Genomic DNA, 23,200 nt, shown 5'->3' on the forward strand with positions numbered 1-23,200 from the left:
TCTGTCTGTCTGTCTGTCTGTCTGTCTGTCTGTCTGTCTGTCTGTCTGTCTGTCTGTCTGTCTGTCTGTCTGTCTGTCTGTCTGTCTGTCTGTCTGTCTGTCTGTCTGTCTGTCTGTCTGTCTGTCTGTCTGTCTGTCTGTCTGTCTGTCTGTCTGTCTGTCTGTCTGTCTGTCTGTCTGTCTGTCTGTCTGTCTGTCTGTCTGTCTGTCTGTCTGTCTGTCTGTCTGTCTGTCTGTCTGTCTGTCTGTCTGTCTGTCTGTCTGTCTGTCTGTCTGTCTGTCTGTCTGTCTGTCTGTCTGTCTGTCTGTCTGTCTGTCTGTCTGTCTGTCTGTCTGTCTGTCTGTCTGTCTGTCTGTCTGTCTGTCTGTCTGTCTGTCTGTCTGTCTGTCTGTCTGTCTGTCTGTCTGTCTGTCTGTCTGTCTGTCTGTCTGTCTGTCTGTCTGTCTGTCTGTCTGTCTGTCTGTCTGTCTGTCTGTCTGTCTGTCTGTCTGTCTGTCTGTCTGTCTGTCTGTCTGTCTGTCTGTCTGTCTGTCTGTCTGTCTGTCTGTCTGTCTGTCTGTCTGTCTGTCTGTCTGTCTGTCTGTCTGTCTGTCTGTCTGTCTGTCTGTCTGTCTGTCTGTCTGTCTGTCTGTCTGTCTGTCTGTCTGTCTGTCTGTCTGTCTGTCTGTCTGTCTGTCTGTCTGTCTGTCTGTCTGTCTGTCTGTCTGTCTGTCTGTCTGTCTGTCTGTCTGTCTGTCTGTCTGTCTGTCTGTCTGTCTGTCTGTCTGTCTGTCTGTCTGTCTGTCTGTCTGTCTGTCTGTCTGTCTGTCTGTCTGTCTGTCTGTCTGTCTGTCTGTCTGTCTGTCTGTCTGTCTGTCTGTCTGTCTGTCTGTCTGTCTGTCTGTCTGTCTGTCTGTCTGTCTGTCTGTCTGTCTGTCTGTCTGTCTGTCTGTCTGTCTGTCTGTCTGTCTGTCTGTCTGTCTGTCTGTCTGTCTGTCTGTCTGTCTGTCTGTCTGTCTGTCTGTCTGTCTGTCTGTCTGTCTGTCTGTCTGTCTGTCTGTCTGTCTGTCTGTCTGTCTGTCTGTCTGTCTGTCTGTCTGTCTGTCTGTCTGTCTGTCTGTCTGTCTGTCTGTCTGTCTGTCTGTCTGTCTGTCTGTCTGTCTGTCTGTCTGTCTGTCTGTCTGTCTGTCTGTCTGTCTGTCTGTCTGTCTGTCTGTCTGTCTGTCTGTCTGTCTGTCTGTCTGTCTGTCTGTCTGTCTGTCTGTCTGTCTGGCTGGCTCTCTGTCTGTCTGTCTGTCTGTCTGTCTGTCTGTCTGTCTGTCTGTCTGTCTGTCTGTCTGTCTGTCTGTCTGTCTGTCTGTCCGTATGAACGCTGAGATCTCAGAAACTACAAAAGCTATTCTTGGGCTTCCTACGCAGCGCAAGTTTATTTCAGACGAGCGCCACTCCCCCTCTAACGCCCACAATCGCCCACTAACGATTTTAAAATGTGCCTGGCGGTCACACCTTTAAAGATTTCCGAGAAGTATAAATGCAATTTTGTTGTGTATATTTATACCTATCGAAATGAAGAAGACATTTTTTAAATCGGACCATTCATTAAAAAGTTATACGCAATCCAAAAATATATATCCATCTCCCTCGCACTCCCTTTAGCCGAGTGACGGGTATTAGATAGTCGGGACACGAACCCGACTATAGCGTTCTCTCTTGTTTTCATTTTTTTTTTGTTTTTGGCTATCAAAAAATATAATTTCTTCGTGAAACTTTCATGACACATTTTTAGACCAATTACCAATTTAAGGAATAAAAAAAATTGAATTTTAAATTTGTTCTATATGTATCTCCCCCCTTAAACGTTTTCGGTTCGATAAATTGACAGCTGATGTCTGAAAGCCAACTAAGAGGAATGAACGATATTACAGTTGACTTTCCGTGAGGGGCGGTCCATATATTACGTAATCACGTTTTTGATGATTTTTGACCCCCTCCCCCCTCTGGTGATCAAAAGTAATCTTTCAATAAACAACCTCCAGCACAAACCCCCCCCCCCCCCCCCCCCCCACCCACAACCCATCCAAACCAATGATTACGTTATCCCAAGAAAAACAAATTGTTTTAATCTGTGGATTCAAACGGAGATGCAAGCCACCCTTTAATATTATTTATAAATGGAGTTTGCTGAAATGATCTCCAACATACTATTCGTCAAACCATTCCAGGTCCTTCGTGTGATTGAACCACTAAACATTTTTTTTTTCGCCGCCCAGCCACTAAAAAAAGATTTTTCTCTGCTTTCATATCCAAGTTTAAAGACATAATTAAAGGAAAAAACTGTTTAAATAAATTCTTTAAATAAAAAAAAACATATAAAATGATTACGTACACACAAAAAAATTTGCTTGGTAAAATTGACTAACAAAGATAGTTACGTAACTATTAAAATAGTTACATGTATTTTGTTTTTGCTTTGGGTTTGTGTCTTTGCTAATTGTGTGTATTTTGTTGTTGTGAAATGACTATTTACTTAGTAGAATTGACAATTTTGCTGGTTGGGGCCTGTTTGACAATTATTACAGTTGATTTTTTTGTGTGCAATCATTGTGCAAGACCCTCCCTCCCCATGTAAACAAATTCATTTCAATGACCACCTCCCCCTCTATCTTATCAAATAAAAACACCTCGTTAAGTAAAAAACTAGTGACGATCGCACCTTCAACATACAAAAGTTCTGATATCAACATTTGTGAAGAAAAATTATTACACTCGTCATTAAATACACTTTCTAATATTTTCTCATTCGGCCCGCCCTAGCATACTATTTTAGCCTTTTTACCTTCATAGGCATTTTCTATTGCAGCGTGCCGAATGAGAAAGTATTAGAAAGTCTATTTAATGACGAGTGTAATAATTTTTCGTCACAAATGTTGATATCAGAACTTTTGTATGTTGAAGGTGCGATCGTCACTAGTTTTTTTACCTCGTTAAGAGGTGTTTTTATTTGATATCAGAAGTTTTTGTTTGTTTACATTTGCTCTCATAGGAGCTAATATATACATACATTTAAATTTAAATTGGTCAATCATAATTTGTAAGCCATTGTATTTAAACAAATTAAGTTAAAAAGGCGTTTAAGTATTTCAAAATACCTTTTAAACGATGTATAGCACATGTCGGTACCTTTAGTAGTGTAGAACTTACAAACTAACGAAATTTAGCTATTTTTAGCTTTTTCCCGCTAAAGTAGCGGCTTTTTCCAAAAGTCGTAAAACAAAAAATTCCTATATGGAACTCTTAAGTGCAAATTTACTGATTATATGACCCTAAAACACAGTTCGGATACCCTCCCACAAAATTCAATACTCAGGGAGCGTTAATTGTTCGAGCTGACAAAAGTGGCTATTTTCGAATAAAAATAACTTTTAAACGTGACTTTTTACAGTAATGTGTTATATACCAAAATTTAAGGAATCTCAAGGGCTTTACAGTTTAAGGTTTTAAAGAAAATCGTTAGAGCCGTTTTTGAGAAAAATAAAAAAAAGCTAAAAAAAAAGTTTTAAAAAATTGTCTTTTGTTCATATTTTTTTAACTATTACATTTACACAAATTGCATATAGAAGGCGTTTATAACATTTAAAAATACCTTTCAAACGAGATGCAGCACAAGCCTGTAGCTTTAGTAGTGTAGAAGTTACGGCTTTCCGAATTTTAGCTACTTATAGCTGTTTTCCCGCTAAACTAGCGAGTTTTTCCAAAAGTGGAAGAACAAAAGTTTTTTATATCGATGTGATGAACGTCATATCAAATTTTCAGAGCTTAAAAAACATGTTTTGGACCAACTGACAAACTGACAAACAGAATTAAATTTTCATTTTGGGAAGACGAAGAAAATCTTATTTTGGCTATAACTTTTGAACGGAGCGTCGGAATTTATCATATGACCCCTCATTCGACGGGTATTTTCAATAGGAGCATTTATCCCCACCGGCCCCAACAGCTCCAAATTTCAAAATTTGCACTTTTTCACTTTCACCGCTCTCTCTCCCAATCCAATTGGTTTTCTTAAAGTCTTGGTATGCAATCCTTTAAGTTTTTGCAATACCTTTCGATTGGTGTATTACTCATTACGATCTGGCTATCACAGCAGATTTTCATTTCTTCGTGTATATATAGTAGTCGCCTTCGCACACTCTCCTGGTGTGCTTCGTCACTACATGGACTGCCGTCCATAGTGATTAAGCTGAGAAGCACTTGACTCTCTTGTCTTCGTCTTGTAATTATGCGATCATATTTAGTAAAACATTATTTTCTTGTATGAATTGTAAGGCATGCACTTCGGCTGCACTGCCGTCAACCAATTGCCTAAACCGTGCCATTAAAAAGGGCCAGCAATTCCTGGTTAAACGTATGCTGCGCCGACGCCCGAGCCTAATAGAATACCCCGCTCCGAACGGATTTCTGCCACTTGCCAATGCGATCATTCAGGACGAGATGTGTATTATTGACGTGCTGCTCTCGGCCGGCTGTAGTGTTCACCTAGGCAATCCAGAAAGTGGCCGGACACCGCTACACGTGGGTAAACGCTCGAAGTTAGTCGCCAGCAGTTAGAGCCTAAATTCATCCTCTTGCAGTTGGCTTTTTATTACGGCCACCTGCCATCTGCCCGCATTTTGCTAAACAAGAAGGCGCACCTGGAGGCGACGGACACAAATGGCATGACACCCTCCCACTGCGCCGTTGATGCCAATCAGCTGGAAATGGTGAAATTCGCCCTCGAGGTGGGAGCGAATGCGGATGCCAGGGACGTTTGCGGATGGACCCTCCTTATGCGCGCAGGTAAGGCTTAGAAAGCTGAGGGGCAACTGCTCAAATGGAATTTTAACGGTCTTTTCGGTTGCAGTGGCTATGAACGCCAGCATGGAACTCATCAAAGTCCTTGTTACACATGGCGCAGACCTGGCTGCTTTGGACGCTGTTGGCAAATCCTGTGCCGACTTGGCGAAACTTTATCGCAGGCAGGATGCAACGGATTATTTTGACAAGGTGCAAAAGTTTAGGATAGAAAAGTCTGCCGCGACCGCAGACGCGGTGACAAAGGCACAAATGCAGTAACAACCCACAGACGAAAAATTTTAAAGAAAATTAAGCTTTAATGTGAGTTTTAACAAAATACCATTTTACACGGACGGCAATAATTTTTTCAATGCTTGGTAACGGAGAGAATACAGTCAGGCTACTCTTTAATGAAGTTCGATTATTGCAGTTTCTTTTTCACCACACCTTGTTGTTTTGCTATATTGAACTTTTGTCTTTAATATTCGTTGCAAGCCTAGTTAACGAATAAAATTGCACAGTGCAACACGGAAAATGTAAACGCAGTTTGGTTTTCAATACCTCAAAGTGCACATACGTCTATTTTTATGACGTAGCTCGCATTTGGATATTATAGCAATTTAAAGATTTGGTGTACAAATTTATTTTAAAAATCAATATACCCTGCAGTTCCATTCAGCGCCTTTTTTTGAATCACTGCTAAAAATTGAGCACTATGCGCTCAATCACTAGTGAATTTGTATGAAAAATAGCGATGATTTTAACATGGGCATGTCCTAGGGGCTACTCACTGCCAGAAACTGGCGCTTTTTTAGCACCTTCATCGTCTTATTCATTACCAAACTCGGTTAATAGATTTTCACAAACTACGGTGCCTTGTAGGGGTCTTCGGTACGTTTAACATGGCTTCCGGAGGCTTGGTAAGCTCCCTTTTCGCGCATGGAGACTTTCACACATCTCCGCATCCTCTCCGGAGGCTCTGCAGGCTGCACCTGACCAATAAATTGGGAAAATACATACAGGTGCGAAAAAATATTAGCACTACTAACACAATCAAATTTTAATTAGTCACTCTACTCACATTTTTAAACTTTTTTAAAATTTCAAAACAGGTTTTACCTATAAGGAATTGGGACCCAAAACTCATGATATATGTGCAAATTTATTCAGAAATGATTTAAGACGTTTTAGATTAACTGTATAAACTGTCTTAAAAAATAAAACTCGAAGATTTTTTGTTGTGTTATGGTCAAGCGAGTACACAAGTCAATATACAATGCTTACTGAGTACTTTCAAACTATTTCTTTGCTATCCTGACGGTGATCCTGACCGGTTTTTATTGCTCGAAGATTCATTTAAGAAGTTTTTTGTATTTAGTTTGAGCTACGAATTACTACCGTATAAGTATTTACATCATAGGATGATTCATAAACAATGTATCCATCCGTATTAATCTTACTTCAATAAGGAAAACAGGCCTATGTTAATACTAGGTCCATGCACAATAAATGATTATTTTGGTACCATGTTTTTCGTTAATTTAGGTGTTTAGAAGACACTTGACTTATAAAAAGGATCCCTTCTTACCCAACTTAACTTTGCCTCCACAATTTCTCATAAGTTTGGGGGAATTCATTTGTAAGTTTTTTTCATGAGCCTTATGCCCTTGTAAAGGGCATAGGGGAACAAGCCTGGGAAAACTGCCCCAGGCGATATTGCAAAATTTTAGATGAGGATTGGTAGATAGGAACCTAATCGATAAGAATTCCAATTTTCAAATATTTTGATCCGCTGGTTTACGAGTAATCTGCCGCAACTAAAGAACATATCACTTGATGTATCTTCCCTTCGGTGGTTCTTGAGAAAACTTTTTTGATGCCAATAATTTTTGTGTTAACCTTCAAGAATGTCAGCCAATCTTTGGATTTTTACCATTCTTATAAGCTACCAAAAATCGCGATTCAAATTTTCAAAAAATTGGTTCAAGACTTTCCAAGTCTGACAACACCGCCAGTTTTTTACAGTTTGTGTGTCCTATAACCATCTACTTCATATAAAATATTCATAATTTTTCGAGTGGTGCAAAAATGTTAAACAAACAAAAAACTGAAGAATTTATTTCTGGAAGGGTAGGAATGGAGTCAATAAAATATATTTGGCTTGTAAATAGTTAGTTCTTAGACCAGAATTATTATCAAAGAGTAAAGTTTTTAATATTATGGGTGAAAAGTGGTCCAATTTTTTGGAAATTTGAATCGCGATTTTTGGTAGCTTATAAGAATGGTAAAAATCTAAAGATTGGCTGACATTCTTGAAGGTTAACACAAAAATTATTGGCATCAAAAAAGTTTTCTCAAGAACCACCGAAGGGAAGATACATCAAGTGATATGTTCTTTAGTTGCGGCAGATTACTCGTAAACCATCGGATCAAAATATTTGAAAATTGGAATTCTTATCGATTAGGTTCCCATCTACCAATCCTCATCTAAAATTTTGCAATATCGCCTGGGGCAGTTTTCCCAGGCTTGTTCCCCTATGCCCTTTAGGATAGGATTTTTTCTTAAGTGCATGTTTTATAAATTTGTTTATTGAAACATTATCCATTTATTTAAATATTCGCTATTATTTTAGGCACCTATTTTAGTTTAGTTTTGGCCCTGCTAAGATTCCTTGTGCTTTGCGATTTTGAAAGCGAAAATGGGCCAGTATTCGGTTTTTCTGTTTTATCCTTCACAGTTTATACCACTTGTAATGAAGATGATCCAAAACCTAACCGCTTTCGAGCCGCTTTCCCTGACAGTTTTCCATCCAGTATGTTTTTTTCCAATAGAACCTGTGACGAACCTGTGACGAAGTGGTGCTATTATTTTTTTCGCAAATGTATATATTTTTATAAATTTTTTTTTTTAATTGGACGTTGATGCACTATGGTCAGTACAATCAAGTGGCCCTGACGACACCAAGCAATGCTTGTTACGCGCGGGGTTCTACACCGTTTTGGGCGAGTAAACGAAATCGCGGACAATGAAGACAATTGCACAATAGACAATTAAAAATACATGTAGGTCCAAATACGAATAGTCAAGATACATAAAATAAAACTAATTACTTGCTAAGTAGGATAGTATTATTGATTTAAAGATAGGCAGTGAGTCGGTAGTAGATATTAGGTGATATAGTCTATTATAGTCATTGCAGAGTACTCTAAAAGGTTCATGCATTGCGTAATTAGAGATACAATGATTTAAAACTAGAGGAATATAGTTTCTTGCGAATCTATTTGGCACATTAAAATGCAGGCGACCCAGTAACTCGGGACTCTCCACATCACCATGAATAAGATTCCTAATAAACGTAATACCAAGCATAGTTCTTCGATTAACTAATGATGGTAAGTTAATTAGAAGTAGTCTACTAGAGTAGGATGGCAGTGTTAGGCTTGTATCCCAGTTAAGTCCCCGTAAGGCAAGTATTAAAAAGTTTTTTTGCACAGACTCAATTCGGTCTATGTGCACCCCATATTGGGGACTCCAATCTGGAGCGCAGTACTCAAGAATTGGTCGGACTAATGAAATAAACAATGTCTTAGTAACATAGGGATCATCGAATTCCTTCAACCACCTTTTGATAAATGCAAGCACACCCCTGGCTTTATGTACCATGTAGTAATGTGATCAGAAAATTTAAGTTTAGGATCCATATAGACTCCAAGGTCGTCAGCATGCGTTATTCTATCTAACCCACAACCGCTTAAAGTATAAGTTGAATAGTGAGGGCTGACACGGAAAAAGGTCATTAGTTTACACCTAGAACCATTTAAATTTAAATCATTATTCATGCACCATGTTTGAAATGCATTGAGATCAGATTGTAAAGTAGAGGTGCAGAAACATCGATGTTTGCAGACATCGATGTTTTTCGATGTTTTTCAGAAAACATCGAATGAAACATCGATGTTTTCCAAAAAATAATTTATATTTTAAAGTATAATTAAAAATCTCATTGGAATTTGTATTAAAAATATAAAACAAAATATTTATTCATTTATGAAATTAAAAATGAAAAACAAAACCAAAAATTCATTTAGGAAACTAAAAATAAAAAACAAAATCAAAAATTCAATCAAATGAGATCATGTTACAGTCTAGTGAGATTACTTTTTAAAGCTGTTGTAGTTCTTATTTATGAACATTAGCTGATCTACGATGCCTGACTTCAAACGGGTACGGCGATCCGAAATGATTTGCCCCGCCTTGCTGAAAGCTCGTTCGGACTCGCAGGACGTAGCAGGAATGCACAAAAATTTTTTTGCCAGCTCCTGGTAAGGCTTCATGTTCTTTGAACATTGCTGAAATAAGAATAATTTATTTTAATAAATTCACAATACGCAATTTGTATATTTACCATCCAAAAATGTAAGGGATCACATGTTTCGGGCTCATTTGTGCTTTCAACATGCTGTCTGAGCAATACGATTGCATCAAAACCAGTCGTTTTTGTTCTTGCGTTCAATTTTAATTGAAGCATTGTAAAATAGCTTGAAGAATCAGTTGGATCTGGTGGTGTAGGCGCTATCGACGCTGCTGAAGACTGTTCTTGATCCAATTTGTTTAAAACATTATGAAGGTCATCTTCTAAGGCGCTACATGCTTGATCAGCGTTACTAGTTTTTTGAAAACCCTGCTTTTTAAACCTTGGGTCTATCATTGTGGCAATCATTGCAACGGTGCGTGTCTCATAGTGGCCAAAGCGATCTTTGAAGCGATCACTTAAAGTGTCGAACGCAAGAATCACTTCTGGGGTTTTAAAGCTATTTTTGTATGACAATACTTGTACTTGCATTTCGCACACCATAGGAATAACGAGGGACATTGTAGGGTACTTTCCGCCCGATATTAACTTTGTCGCTTTTTCAAATGGACGAAGTAGCACACAGAGTTCTTCCAAAATATCGACCTCATCCGCAGAGAAAGGAGCAGGAGCCTTTGCTGTCCCTAGTAGAGCTATTGAGAGTGCCTCCTTGGTCTGCAAAATCCGTTCGATCATTTGGAACGCACTATTCCACCTTGTTGGGACTTCCTGAACTAATCCTAGGGGGTCTGTCACCATCTGAGCTTCCCTAAATTTTGCCATTGCAGTCGAGCTACGCTTAATAAATGCGACAACAGCCTTGCACTTGGTGAGTATAGGTCGAATTATTTCCATTTTCAAAATTTCTTGAACCAGCAAGTTAATGGTATGTGCGAAACATGGAAAATGTGTAATTTCCAGATGCTGGCACGCCTTCTTCATAGTAACATCGTTATCTGTAACTATAGTTACGACTTTATGTAGAAGATCCCACTCATTCAAGATCTGTCGAAGAGTATCAGCAATATTCACAGCCGAGTGATTAGTGGGCGTTACAAGATTCGCCGTCGACAAGGCCGCTGAAACTAGCTCGAACTTCTTGTTCACAAAATGGCAAGTTACTGTAATATAGGCTTCATTTGCCCGGGAAGTCCATCCATCCGTGGTAATTGCTACATACGGGACACCTTCGAGCTCACATTCAAGATCCTTTCTTAACTCATTGTATAGCTTAGGTAGCATTATGTCTCTGAAATAGGTTCTGCTCGGCATTCTATATTTAGGGTCCATGTTCTGAATCAAATCACGGAATCCATCGTCGTCAACCATGCTAAATGGTTGAACGTCTCGTGCTATCATTAGCATTACATACTTGTCCAACTTTTTTTTTTGTTGGGAGTCTGAAGGATACTCTACATTCCGTTGCATGTAACTATCCAACCTCGGTGACTGATTATCTACTTCACAAACATTATAGTTTGGATGAATCCGTTTGAGGTGGTCCAGTAGGTTGGATGTATTTCCTGCTGTTTTTAACGTTTTTCCACAGTGAGCACAAGTGGCCTTTGTCTTGTCCTCAATTTTTTTAAAGTGTTGCCACACACAAGATGGTCCTCGCTTCCTTTTTGGAGACGGGCCTTCTATGTTTTCCTTGGTTGTAACTAACATTCAAAATAAAATGTATATTATACATAAGTATATGCCGCCACACGAGGGACGTACACAATCAACTACACGGCGTGCAGTTGGACATGTACTGCGCTGTTTTTAAATTACTTACTGTTTAAGAATTTATCCATAGTATAGAGCTTAAGCAGCGTCGCGCCTACACCACCAATACCATTCCCTATAGATTGAAGCAAATAATTAAACATTATTATTAACATAATACGAAAAATGTAACAAATTACAAACCTTTAACGTTACTTTTCCTTTGAACAGTGATGGCCCTAAAAACATCGATGGTCCAAAAAAAAACATCGATGTTTTGAAAAATTGGAAAAACATCGATGCATCGATGTTTCCATCGATGTTTCTGCACCTCTATTGTAAAGCTAAACTTTGTGCGGGATCATTAAATTGCAGGCACAACTTAACGTCATCTGCGTACATAAGTACACGTGAGTTTGTTAGGACTAGAGGAGGTTATTTATCAGGGACCGTAATCATGATAAATGATATAATAAAAATCAATATTTAATGATTATTTATTGGTTTTTATAAATTGAACTCCATTTTAATAATTACTTGTTGAGTTTTTTTCAATCGCTCAAAGAATAATTATTATTATTGTGAGCGAAAAAAATATCGATTAAAAAATAATGATTATTTTTTGAGCGTTATTTTTTCGCTCAAAATATCGCTCTTCTAAATATATAAAAAATTATTTTTTAAACTTTTTTTTCAAATCTAAAAATGAGGTTTTGTGGGGTCGTCGAGGCTCACTTTATAATGCTGCGAAAACATTTTTCCAAAGAAACTACTGAGAAAGGAGATATCCCACTTTGAGCGATATTTTGAGCGAAAAAATAACGCTCAAAAAATAATCATTATTTTTTAATCGATATTTTTTTCGCTCACAATAATAATAATTATTCTTTGAGCGATTGAAAAAAACACACCATTAGCAAAGACACAAACCCAAAGCAAAAACAAAAAAAAAGTAACTATTTTAATAGTTACGTAACTATCTTTGGTGGTCAATTTTATCAAGCAAATTTTTTTGTGTGCACCCCAAAAGTGTCCCATTAAGTGAATAACTCGAATTGTGCTTAGTTTCAATTATAATATAGTTTTTAATTATATTTTACTAAAATGTATTATTGGCTTTCAAAACAACTAATTTTTCGACTAATTTTTACCGTGAGGCAATATCTTTCATACGGTAAAAATATTCCTGTACACTTTCGGTTGCGCGTCGTTTGCTCTCTCCAAGTTGCATGTGTTTTTGTTTGCTGCTCACTCTCGATCTGAACTCGCTTAACAAAGACTCTTTTAAAGCACTCCACGAATTTATTCCTTTCTCGCTCAACACAAACAATTTCGCGACACCTTTGAGCGATTTTTTGGCAAAGATCAGCTTTTGCATTTCGTTCCAACCCATGAGTACAGCTTGGTCCTCAAAATCACTTATCCAGACCTCGACTGGAATTTAGTCTGTGCCTTCGAATTGTTTTATAGATTCCTCTATATCGCGAAAACTTAAAGCGAAACGCGGCATTTCGTTGTATTGAATTGGCACTGGTTGCGAATTCTTCTTTCGGTCTTTTTCACTCAATGGATTTGTTCTTGCGGAATTTGAAATGACACTCTCGATTTCGTCGTCGCTTTGATACTCCTCTTCGTCTTCTCTCTCTTCATCATCTCTCTCTTCGTCTGGATCTTCCCCTTCGTTGCCAGCGAGAAGTTGGCCAAATCGAAGATTGCGAAAAATATGCAATTGCATGTTTTCGACTTCGTGGCTTATGTTTAAAACTAGGCATATTGAAATTAAATCCCTTTCAGTCAGTTTTGCCTGCACGTACACACTTTTGGCTTTATATACTGCGTCATTTTCGTCGTATTGAAAGCCAGAAAATTCGCGAAGGCGTTTGCGATTATTCCTGTCTCCTTCTTTTTCAAACACGAATTTGTGCAAAGCCCATTTGGGCTTGCCTTGCCTTTGATGCTGTTTTTAGATTGTTTGAAATTAAATCGTTTAGACACGCCATAATTGAAAAAATTTATGTTTCACGAAGGGTTTTTGTGTGTCTTTCACGTAGTAGAACTTTCACGTATCACTTTCACCTTTCTCGGATACTTCCCGGCGAGCTCCCAAATGTGGGGTTTTTTATTAGTTTAAAGAATAAGAGTTTAAGTGTTTATTTAAATGATTAAATGATGTCACAATGTCAGTAGAATTGAGACCGTTGTCGCGTCGTTCTGCTCTTCACACAAGCACGTCTTCCTTGGATCAGATCTCGTCAAAAACTGCTCCTACTCGTCGTTTTCGTCCTATCGTCGTTGGTTTCGTCTTTTTCTTCTTTGGCTCGTCTTCTTCTGGAATGTGCTACTGCTCGTCGTTGTCTTAGGGATGGTTAGGGATAGGTAGGGTTATTCTAGTAATATCACTCCCTCAGTAATATCACTCCCACATATATATATTGAAGTTGTTAATCTGAGTAGCGGGTATTCAATAGTCAAGGAACTCGACTATAGCGTTCTCTTGTTTTTATTTTTGATTGCAGGAATAATTTAAATTTAAGGTATTGTTGGCAATTTGGCAGTAAGTAAATTTTAATAATAATATTTTAAATACCTAATATAAATATTTATAATTTTATTTTTATCTTTTTTGTTTTCTTTTCTCTTTTTTTTTTATGGTATATTTTTTATTTTTTTTTATATGTTTTTTTTTTTTTTTTTTGTTTAGTAAATATTAATAATTTTTTTTTCATCATTATACCCTTGCAGAGGATATTATAATTTCAGTCAGATGTTTGCAACGCAGTGAAAGAGACGTTTCCGACCACATAAAGTATATATATTCTTGATCAGCATCGATAGCCGAGTCCATCTAGCCATGTCCGTCTGTCCGTTTCTATGCGAACTAGTCCCTCAGCTTTAAAGCTATCGCGATGAAACTTTCCCAAAAATCTTCTTTCTATTGCAGGTAGTACATATGTCGGATCGAGCCGGATCGGACCACTTTATCTTATGGCTCCCATAGGAAAAATTAAAAAAAATAATAGAAAAACCACTCCGGTTCGGAGTGGTTCAGCTCCGGAGTGGCTCACAGCCCTGGTTAATATAGACATATCTGCATATGAGTGATTCTTTGTGAAACGTATCGAGATTTTCTTCATGGTCTCAAAACGATATCTAATTTTTATGACACTATCATTTAAAAAGGATTTTTAAAAAAGTTTCAAAAAAAAATCCATTTGACAGAAGCGAAGATATGGCGTTGCTATTTTTTTGTTTAATTCATTTATAATTTTAAATTACGCTGGATAAAAAATAAATAAAAATGCTCAAAAATTATTATTTTTGCCAAGCTTTCAGATAAAAATAACAACCATAATGGTTCCAATGCAAAATACGGTCCAAACTTTAAAAAAAAATTTTCATTCGCGGTTTTCTGCAAATCGGCATTTTTAATCTTTATAAAAAAATAGTATAATGTTCTATACATAATTCTTGTTAGCTCCTAAAAGTTTCGTCATGGGACCTCCATTACTTTCTGCATAATTTAATAAAACATTAAAAAACAAAGCAGTCTTTCGTTGTTATACATTAAATTATATTAGACGAACAGTTTCGTTCTTCATGAATTCCGGGAGAACGACCGTTCCCATTTAGGTAAAACCAATAGGAAAAATGCAGTTTTGTATAACAAATAAATCCCCACCAATTTCAACGTGGGACAATAACTTCTTGCTAATTATTTAGTTCTAAGGAACAACACTCGAATATATAGCAACACATTACATCCAAGCTAAGACCATTCCAGGCTCCTGGTAAATAACGCACCTCGTTCGGTTCATGTCGCTCCTTGATTCCCCCTGTGGCGGCGCTCCACTGTTGTTTTAAGCCTCCTTACAATGATTTGTGTATTGGGAAAATTTAAATGTCTTCAGCGAATGACTATCTCTTTAAAAGAGTTTGCTATTACGAAACAGAAACTGATCAGCCCCCACCAAACAGCTTTTAAACAAAAGCATAGCACTCTTAATCAGGGCTGTGAACCACTCCGGAGCTGAACCACTCCGAACCGGAGTGGTTCACTTTTTTTTAGAAAACGAACCGAACCGTAAACCGGAGCGCCGAATTTTTTTATAATTGAACCGGAACCAAACCGGAACTTTTTTTTTTGATATTCGGTTCGATTCACGAAAAATTTATTTTGTGTGTTCTTGTTTTTTTATTCAACAGTGTGGGGGGTTTTCTGATCATATTAACATAGAGTTTATTTACTAAGGGAAATAAAAATGCGCCAATTTTTGTGGCTATGCAATAACTGCATCTAACTCAAACAATCTAATAATATATAACTATCGATTTAGCGTCGCTTGTGAACGGTTGTGTTTACCTGTGCTCTGAGTTTTTGATTTATTATTGTGATTTTTTCGCAAGTGTTTTGTGTTTAGCTTACTAACAAAGTTTGCCTAACAATCGCGTTAGTGTTTTTAATAGATCTCCCTGTTTAACGGGTATGTGGTTTTAGTTATTTTAACAATTTCCATTAGATTTGTTTAATATCTTGGCTTTGTTGGTGTTATTTTGCACTCTCTAAATTTGCTCTTGTATTCTCTCTCTTTTTCTCTCTCTCTATTCCGCTCTATTATAACTGTAATTTCGCTCTCTCGGAACCTGCCAAATTTCTTGTAGACTCTTGGGTGCTTTTCTCATAGTCTCTCTCTCTCTCACTTTACATTGTAACTGTTCGTTCGTTTTGTTGTTGGTGCCCCACAAGCCACGCTCAGTCGATTGAACACTTTTTCTCTCGCGCTCTCTTGCTCTCGACTTAATTCGCGATCTCGCGCTCTTATACTTTTGTGTTTTGTGTTTTTTGCGGTTTTGGAATTTGATCCCAGTGCCAAATTTACTCGAGGTATATTTTCCACATTTTATTTTCTATTTCTTTGAATAATCTTTTTTTCCTATAAAATGGCCCTTATCTGTATAAAGAAAAGTTGTGCTCTTCCGATGTCAACCAAAGATTCTTTTATTATCTGCTGGCTCTGCGATTCGGTCATGCACGTCAAATGTGCAGGATTTACTGGCAGAGTTAAAGACTTCATTGAAATGCGTACCGGTCTCATGTGGGCATGTGAGTCCTGCAAGGAAATGACAGTCGAAATGAGCAGCTTTATGAGGCAGACTCGAGACGGACTATTAAACCTTTCACGAGTTTTCACACAGCTCAATGACGGGTTCAACTCAGTTTGCGACCAATTTAATAATAAGAAATTATTATTAACCGAGTCGCCTAAACGGAAAAAAGCCAGCTCAGGGGCGGTTAATAAGACCGTGAAACAAAACAGAACATTGAACTCGGTAGCTGCAGCAGTTCCGGTCGGCACAGGGGTAAGCGAGCCACCTGTGCCTATGGTAACAGCCAGTTCCGGAGGTGACCCTGTTTCTGGATGCCAACCTGAGCCACAGAAGTCGGTGCTGACCGTAGATACAGTAGGAACCGCTTCTGGGTCCCAGCCGAGTGAGGTTCAGACTGCTGCTGGGGGGCGTAAGAAACTTTCAGTTGTTCCACATAGGAAGCAATTGTTTGTTTCTAGATTTACCCCGGATACCAAATCTGAGGATGTTATGGAATTCATACGTGAAAAATTCCCATCCGAGGACATTGAAGTTGAACAATTTCGATTTTCGTACGCCCGTAGGATATCTTCTTTTAAAATATTTGCTCCGCCTGATGTGTTTAATGTACTACTTTCTGAAAGCTTTTGGCTTAATGATGATTTGGTAATAAAAGAATTTGTTCCCAATAAACCGAGAACAAATAACAGGCCTCCCACTGTGCCTAATAATCGGCTTTCCACTGTGCCTAATAATAGGCCTTCCACTGTGCCAAGAAACTAACAGGTTTATTTTTGGCTTATCAAAATGTTAGAGGACTAAATATGAAGCTACCAAAGCTTTATGCTGACTCCTCTGCATTTACTGAAGATATTTTGGCTTTTACGGAGACTTGGCTGAAACCAGAGATATCTGACTCTGAAGTTTTATCAATGAACTTTAACACCTACAGGACCGATCGCTCCCCGCGTAGGGGTGGTGGTGTTCTGATTGCCGTTACCTCTAGTTTAACATCGGAGAGGCTTAACATTCATATCCCTAACGATATTGAATTTGTTAGTGTCAAAGTTTCCATTCAATCCTTATCTATTTTTGTAACCTGCTCTTATATTCCTCCTGGCTCTGATTTAATAATTTATGAGCACCATCTGTCTGCTATAAAATCTGTTCTATCCTTTCTTTCCAACAGAGACCTTTTGATTGTTTTGGGTGACTTTAATCTCCCAAATATCTCTTGGTCTCTTCCCACTGACTCACTTGTCGCTACTCCTTTATCCGCCCATGATTTTGTGGATGGCCTTTTAGAATTATCGTTACAGCAAGTAAGCTTTATACGAAATTCATTAAATAGACAATTAGATCTTGTCTTTGTTTTAGATCCGCATGAAGTCACTGTAGCTAGAATTGACGCACTTGTTGTACCTGAAGACCAATATCATCCAACTTTGGAATTGACAATTGGCCTCCCCTGTACTGATACCCTTTCTCCTTTAGTTCCTCAAACTAAAAGGAGATGCTTTCGTAAATGTGACTATAATAAACTAAACTACATGATTTCTCAATATAATTGGACTGATTTGTACAATTGCATGGATATTGACAGTGCAATTGAACTTTTCTATAGCGTTTTAAACACTTTTTTTGACGAATGCGTGCCTGACAGTCTTCCTCCGAAGCTAAACAGGCCTCCTTGGTTTAACAATGAGCTTCAAAGACTTAAAAATCTTAAATCCAACACTTATAAAAAGTATAAAAAAACGGGAAAGCTATCTGATTTTGAGAAATATGTTGTGGCTCGTTCAGATTTTAATGTTCTCAACAGTCATTGCTATTCCATGTATTTAAATCGATATAAATTCGAGTTTTCAAATAATCCGAAGCAGTTTTATAACTTCGTTAATGCCAAGCGTAAGTCTTCGGCATTGCCTTCATCGGTACGTTTAAACTCAAAAGAGGCATCGTCGGATTCTGAAATTGCGGATTTATTTGCCGAGTTTTTCCAAACTACTTATAGTTCGGCTGCTTGGTCAAACCCTACCTACCCTAACCACTTAAGTAGGGCTAATTATATTTTTACCCCTGTAATTACCGAAAGTTCTCTTTTAAAGGATTTAGCAACAACAACGCCAACGTATTCTCCCGGTCCTAATGGACTCCCTGGGAGTGTGCTTAAGTTTTGTGCTTCAACCATTTGTAAACCGATTCTTAAACTTTTTCATTTGTCTATTTCATCATCAGTTTTTCCAACTATCTGGAAGGACTCTTTCATTATTCCACTCCACAAAAAGGGTGCGAAGGCGGATGCCCAGAATTATAGAGGCATTTCTAAATTGTCGGCAATTCCTAAAGCATTTGAATGTATTATTACTTCTCATTTGCAGCATTTATGTTGCTCGCTAATATCACCGTGTCAGCATGGTTTTGTTAAGCGAAGATCGACCACCACCAACCTTCTTGAACTATCATCTATTGTAATAAATGGATATAAGAATAACATGCAGACTGACGTTATATATACAGATTTTAGTAAGGCCTTTGACTCTGTTAACCACTCTCTCCTTTTATTCAAATTAGATCAGCTTGGGTTCCCATGTAATCTATTAACTTGGATTTCAAGTTACTTGAATGGTAGGACTCAGAGGGTTATATTTAAGAGCGCTGTTTCTAAAATGATCAACGTGACATTTGGAGTTCCTCAAGGTAGTCATTTAGGCCCTTTGCTGTTTACTTTGTTTATTAACGATCTTCCCTCTATTGTAGCTCATTCTCGTGTACTAATGTACGCTGACGATGTTAAGCTTTGTCTATCATATAAAGATGTAGGGTCCGGTTTCAACTTACAGTCAGATATTGATTGTTTTCAGGGATGGTGTGAGTACAACCTTTTAAATCTGAACTGCCTTAAATGCAACGTTATGACTAGACATCGGATTTTAGGTAAAAACATATTTTGAACGAGCAGTCCAAAATTTTTTTGGATTGCATACAAATTTGTTTCATGTAACGTAGATCATTTTGAAGGCGGCATATTTTTGCAAATTTGACCTTTTTACATATCTTTCACCTAAAAGCATATTTCGGAATATGTCAACCTTTTTTGACCTTTTTGACCTTTTTTTGCTTTGAATATATGCCTTTAAGTAGGCGAACTGAAATTGATACTGTTAAAGTCAAAATAATTTCATAGTCGTGTGCCTTGTGATTGAGAATTTAAACGAAAAATGCCGAATCCCAATAGAAAGGATAATCGCCTGAAATGGTTGGAGGAATTTCCAACGGAAAAGCTGGTACTATTGGAAGAAAAAATATATTGCGAAACATGTAAAAAAAATGTAAGTGTTTGTATTTAGTTCTCTTTACTTGTTTGCTTTTATATAAATGTTTTCCACTCCCGAAGATTACTGTAGTGAAGAAATCACAATTACAACAACACATTCAAACCATTTTACATATTCATAATAAGAAGAAAACTGAAAAACTTGACAACCACGAAGGGGAAGACAATTTTCAGTTTGAACTGTGCCAAGCAATGGTAGCCGCTAACATACCATTTAATGCACTTAGCAACACAACATTTAACAACTTTTTAGAAAAATACACTAAAGAAAACATTCCGAGCGAAAGCACAATAAGAAAAAATTATTTGGACAGGTGTTACCAAAATAAAATGGATGAAATCAAAGAGCACATAGGAAGCAATAAAATATGGATCTCTATAGATGAAACAACCGATAAAGCCGGAAGATTTATTGCAAATCTTATAGTGGGAACACTAACTGAAAACGAAAGAACTACGCCTTACCTAATAGCTTGCAAGGAAATTCAAAAAGTAGATAGTTCGGCGATATCAAGATTTGTAAATAGTACATTGAACAGTTTTTGGCCAAATGAAATGGAGAACAAAGTAATGCTGTTATTGACAGATGCTGCAGCATATATGATTAAGGCAGGTCAGCACCTTAAAATATTTTATCCAAACATAATTCATATTACTTGTTTGGCCCACGCTTTACATCGAATCGCGGAAACTGTTCGATTGGAATTCCCAGATGTGAACAAGTTTGTGTCGAGTGTTAAGAAAGTATTTCTAAAATCACCATCCCGATCGAAAAAGTACAGTGAGAGTCTGGATATAATGCTACCACCTGAGCCAGTTGTTACGAGATGGGGAACATGGATTGAAGCTGTTATATTTCACGCAAACCACTTTACAGGAATAAAATCGGTAAGCATTCCAAAAGCAAGTCAATGTAAATACCTAACAATTTATTTTGGCCCAGGTTCTAGAGTCTTTCGATCCAAACGATGCGGACTCGATAAAAGTAACCAGGGAGTTGCTTACAAATTCGGACCTTCAATCAAATTTAATGTTTATTAGGAAATACTTTGAAAAACTTCCAAATTACATAAGTGCTCTAGAGGAATCAGGGATGACATTAAAACAGGGGATGGAAATAGTGGAAAAAGCTAAAATGTTGTTTCAAAAAGTTCCAGGAAGAATTGGAAAGGACATTCAAGAAAAATTTCGAAAAGTGTTACATCGAAATCCAGATTTCACCCTTATTGAATCCATTAACACTTCGATAAATAATTGTACATTCTCAGTTCCCAACATTACAAAAGAAAATGTCGTTAAATATACCAATTCACCATTGACATCATGTGACGTAGAGCGGAGTTTTTCAGCATACAAATTAATACATTCGGAAAAAAGGCAGAAACTTACTCCGAGTAACATGGAAAAACTTATAATTATATACTGTAAACAAAATTATAACTAACTTTCTCTTTACAGTTTATAAAATCTAAATTCTACCCAAATAACAAAACAAAAACAACCAAAATTATATGTAAAAACACAAAATTTACCTCCTTGGGCCAATAAAAATTTTTGTAATACTTTGTTTCCGTTTAAAATTTTTTTAAATAAACCACTGACTCGTCATTAATAAAAGAAGCCATCTTTTCAATTCTATGAGCGAAAAATAAAACCGAACCTTTTTTGACCTTTTTTGACCTATTCAAATAGGTTAAAATAGTCTTAGCATATTCCTTAACCTTCTTTGACCTAAAAAAAGGCATATTTTTGATATGCCACCATTTACTGAAAGCCTGTATTTTTATAAGTCTATTTTAAAAATTTCAAATTTTTTAGACCACAAACAAAAAAAAACCTAAAATCCGATGTCTAGTTATGACTTTTTATAGGGGCACTCCTACGTTTGTTAGTTATTCTCTTAAAAATACACCACTCGACCGTATATATTCAATTAACGATTTAGGTGTTCTTCTCGACCCAAAACTTAAATTTGATTGCCACATAATGGCCACTGTCAATAAAGCTATGAGTGTTTTTGGGTTTATAAAGCGTTGGTCAAAGGAATTTGATGACCCTTATACAACCAGATTATTATTTACCTCCCTTGTCCGTCCCATTTTGGAATATTGTTCTTCAGTTTGGAGTCCACAATATCAAGTGCACATCGACCGTATTGAGTCGGTGCAAAAAAAATTTCTTCTTTTTGCCCTTCGTAGTTTGAACTGGGATCAAAACGTAAGGCTACCTTCCTACCAGAGTAGATTACTATTGCTTAATTTACCTACACTTGAAAACCGTAGAATAATGCTTGGTACTATTTTTATGCAAAATCTTATAAAAGGTGATATTGATTCCGTAGAACTGGTAAACCGTTTAACTTTTAATGTTCCCGTTAGACTAACACGAAATTATTACCCTCTTAATTTGCCTCGATGTACATCAAATTTTACTCTGCATGAGCCTTTTCGTGTTCTATGTAAAAATTATAACAATCTTTATCATTTAATTTGCACTTCAACATCTATCCCCGTATTAAAAACTAAAATTTTATCTCATTTGCTTCAATCTTAGTTGTAGTATTTGTAGTATTTGGTTTCATGTCTTTTCCTCGCGAACTCGCATTTTTGCCCTAATTAATAAAGAGTCCCGCGCGTAACAAGCACGTGCTTGGTATCGTTGGGCCACTTGTTTGTACTGCTCGTAGTGCATCAACGTCCATCATAATTTAAATTTAATTTATCATCTTCCAAAACTTTTCGCAGTATGCCCACATTAAAATTACATGATTAAAGCAAAGAGTATACTCTTTGCCTTAACTGGTAAACACTTTATAAATCATAAATCTAGTAACTTTACTTATAAGTCTTAATGTTATGGTACATATTTCAATGAAAATACATGGAAATAAATGTTGACTTTATTATTTTTTTTTTTTTTGAAAGGGCCTTCGATCGCGTAGGGGTGCATACAGTATTGTATCAATTTATTCAAGGCTTTCATGATCAACCGGTCTATCCGAGTAAGAGTTAACAACACTCTATCTAAATTTTATACTCTTCACAATGGCATCCCACAAGAATCGCCTCTCTCTGTGGTATTGTTCATGATCGCCTTCAAGTCCTTAAATAACATAATTTTAAGACATAAGCAAATTAAACTGTCAATTTATGCAGACGATGCCATTATTTTTAGCAAATGTAAGAATACCACTACACTAAATAATAAGTTTAAAGAAATCCTTCATGAAATCCAAATCTTGAGAAACACCTCCGGTGCGACCCTTGCTGTAAATAAGTGTAAGCTTTTTCATATCTGTAAAAAACAACGCTGTACATACCCACCATTATCATACAATAACATAGATATATATATATACTCGTTATAACGAGTTTCTTTTCTGAAAATTCTTGGCCTGACAATTGATAAACGACTCACATTTAAACAACACTGTAACGAACTTAGAATCAATCTTATAATTAGACTAAACATTATTAAATTCTTAACTTCTAAGCGATCTTTCATCCATCGGACAACACTTATACAAGCGACTAGAGCTTTGTTGCTATCCAAAATTGATTACTGCCTCGCCATCTATGGGTGGTGCGCGCCATCGAATCTAAAAAAGATCTTACCTCCCTATCATGCTGCCGTCAGACGTAGCATTGGCGCATTTCCAACGACCCCAACTAAATGCATCCACAGAAAAAACAAGAAAGGAAGCTACCTTCGGCCAGCCGAAGCTTATATACCCTTGCAGATAAAGTAATACTCACTCGGTGCAGTTTTAAGGATTTCAGATTCAGCGTTTCTATTTTATACCCTTGCAGAGGGTATTATGATTTCAGTCAGAAGTTTGCAACGCAGTGAAGGAGACGTTTCCGACCCCATAAAGTATATATATTCTTGATCAGCATCACAAGA

General features: G+C 37.1%; 1 protein-coding gene and 1 long non-coding RNA gene across 5 annotated transcripts in view; both read left to right on the forward strand.

Moving 5' to 3' along the window:
• Or82a (Odorant receptor 82a) overlaps window positions 1-5,330 on the forward strand; it is a 77,110-nt gene extending 71,780 nt beyond the window's left edge. Inside the window, exons 2-4 of one of the 3 annotated variants that reach the window (XR_011418925.1) lie at window positions 4,307-4,556; window positions 4,612-4,816; window positions 4,881-5,018. Coding sequence is in view for 2 of the 3 variants with exons in the window: in XM_070216271.1 (XP_070072372.1) it covers window positions 4,307-4,552; window positions 4,612-4,816; window positions 4,881-5,092 (663 nt within the window). In the remaining variant the exon portion in view is untranslated. Of the gene's footprint in view, window positions 1-4,306; window positions 4,557-4,611; window positions 4,817-4,880 lie in introns of all 3 variants that reach the window. The other 2 variants (XM_070216271.1, XM_017160316.3) reach the window with 2 other exon arrangements.
• Window positions 5,331-18,363: 13,033 nt separating this feature from the next.
• LOC138913654 (uncharacterized) lies at window positions 18,364-21,588 on the forward strand. Of its 2 annotated transcripts, XR_011419465.1 has the most exons (4): window positions 18,364-18,660; window positions 18,721-19,292; window positions 19,358-20,185; window positions 20,241-21,588. It is a non-coding gene; the product is annotated as an uncharacterized lncRNA (long non-coding RNA). The 2 variants fall into 2 exon arrangements; XR_011419464.1 differs by having other exon boundaries at window positions 18,721-20,185.
• Window positions 21,589-23,200: the final 1,612 nt, after the last annotated feature.

The sequence above is a fragment of the Drosophila takahashii genome, chromosome 3R (genome assembly GCF_030179915.1).
Source record: "Drosophila takahashii strain IR98-3 E-12201 chromosome 3R, DtakHiC1v2, whole genome shotgun sequence".
In the NCBI taxonomy this organism is placed as follows: Eukaryota; Metazoa; Arthropoda; class Insecta; order Diptera; family Drosophilidae; genus Drosophila; species Drosophila takahashii.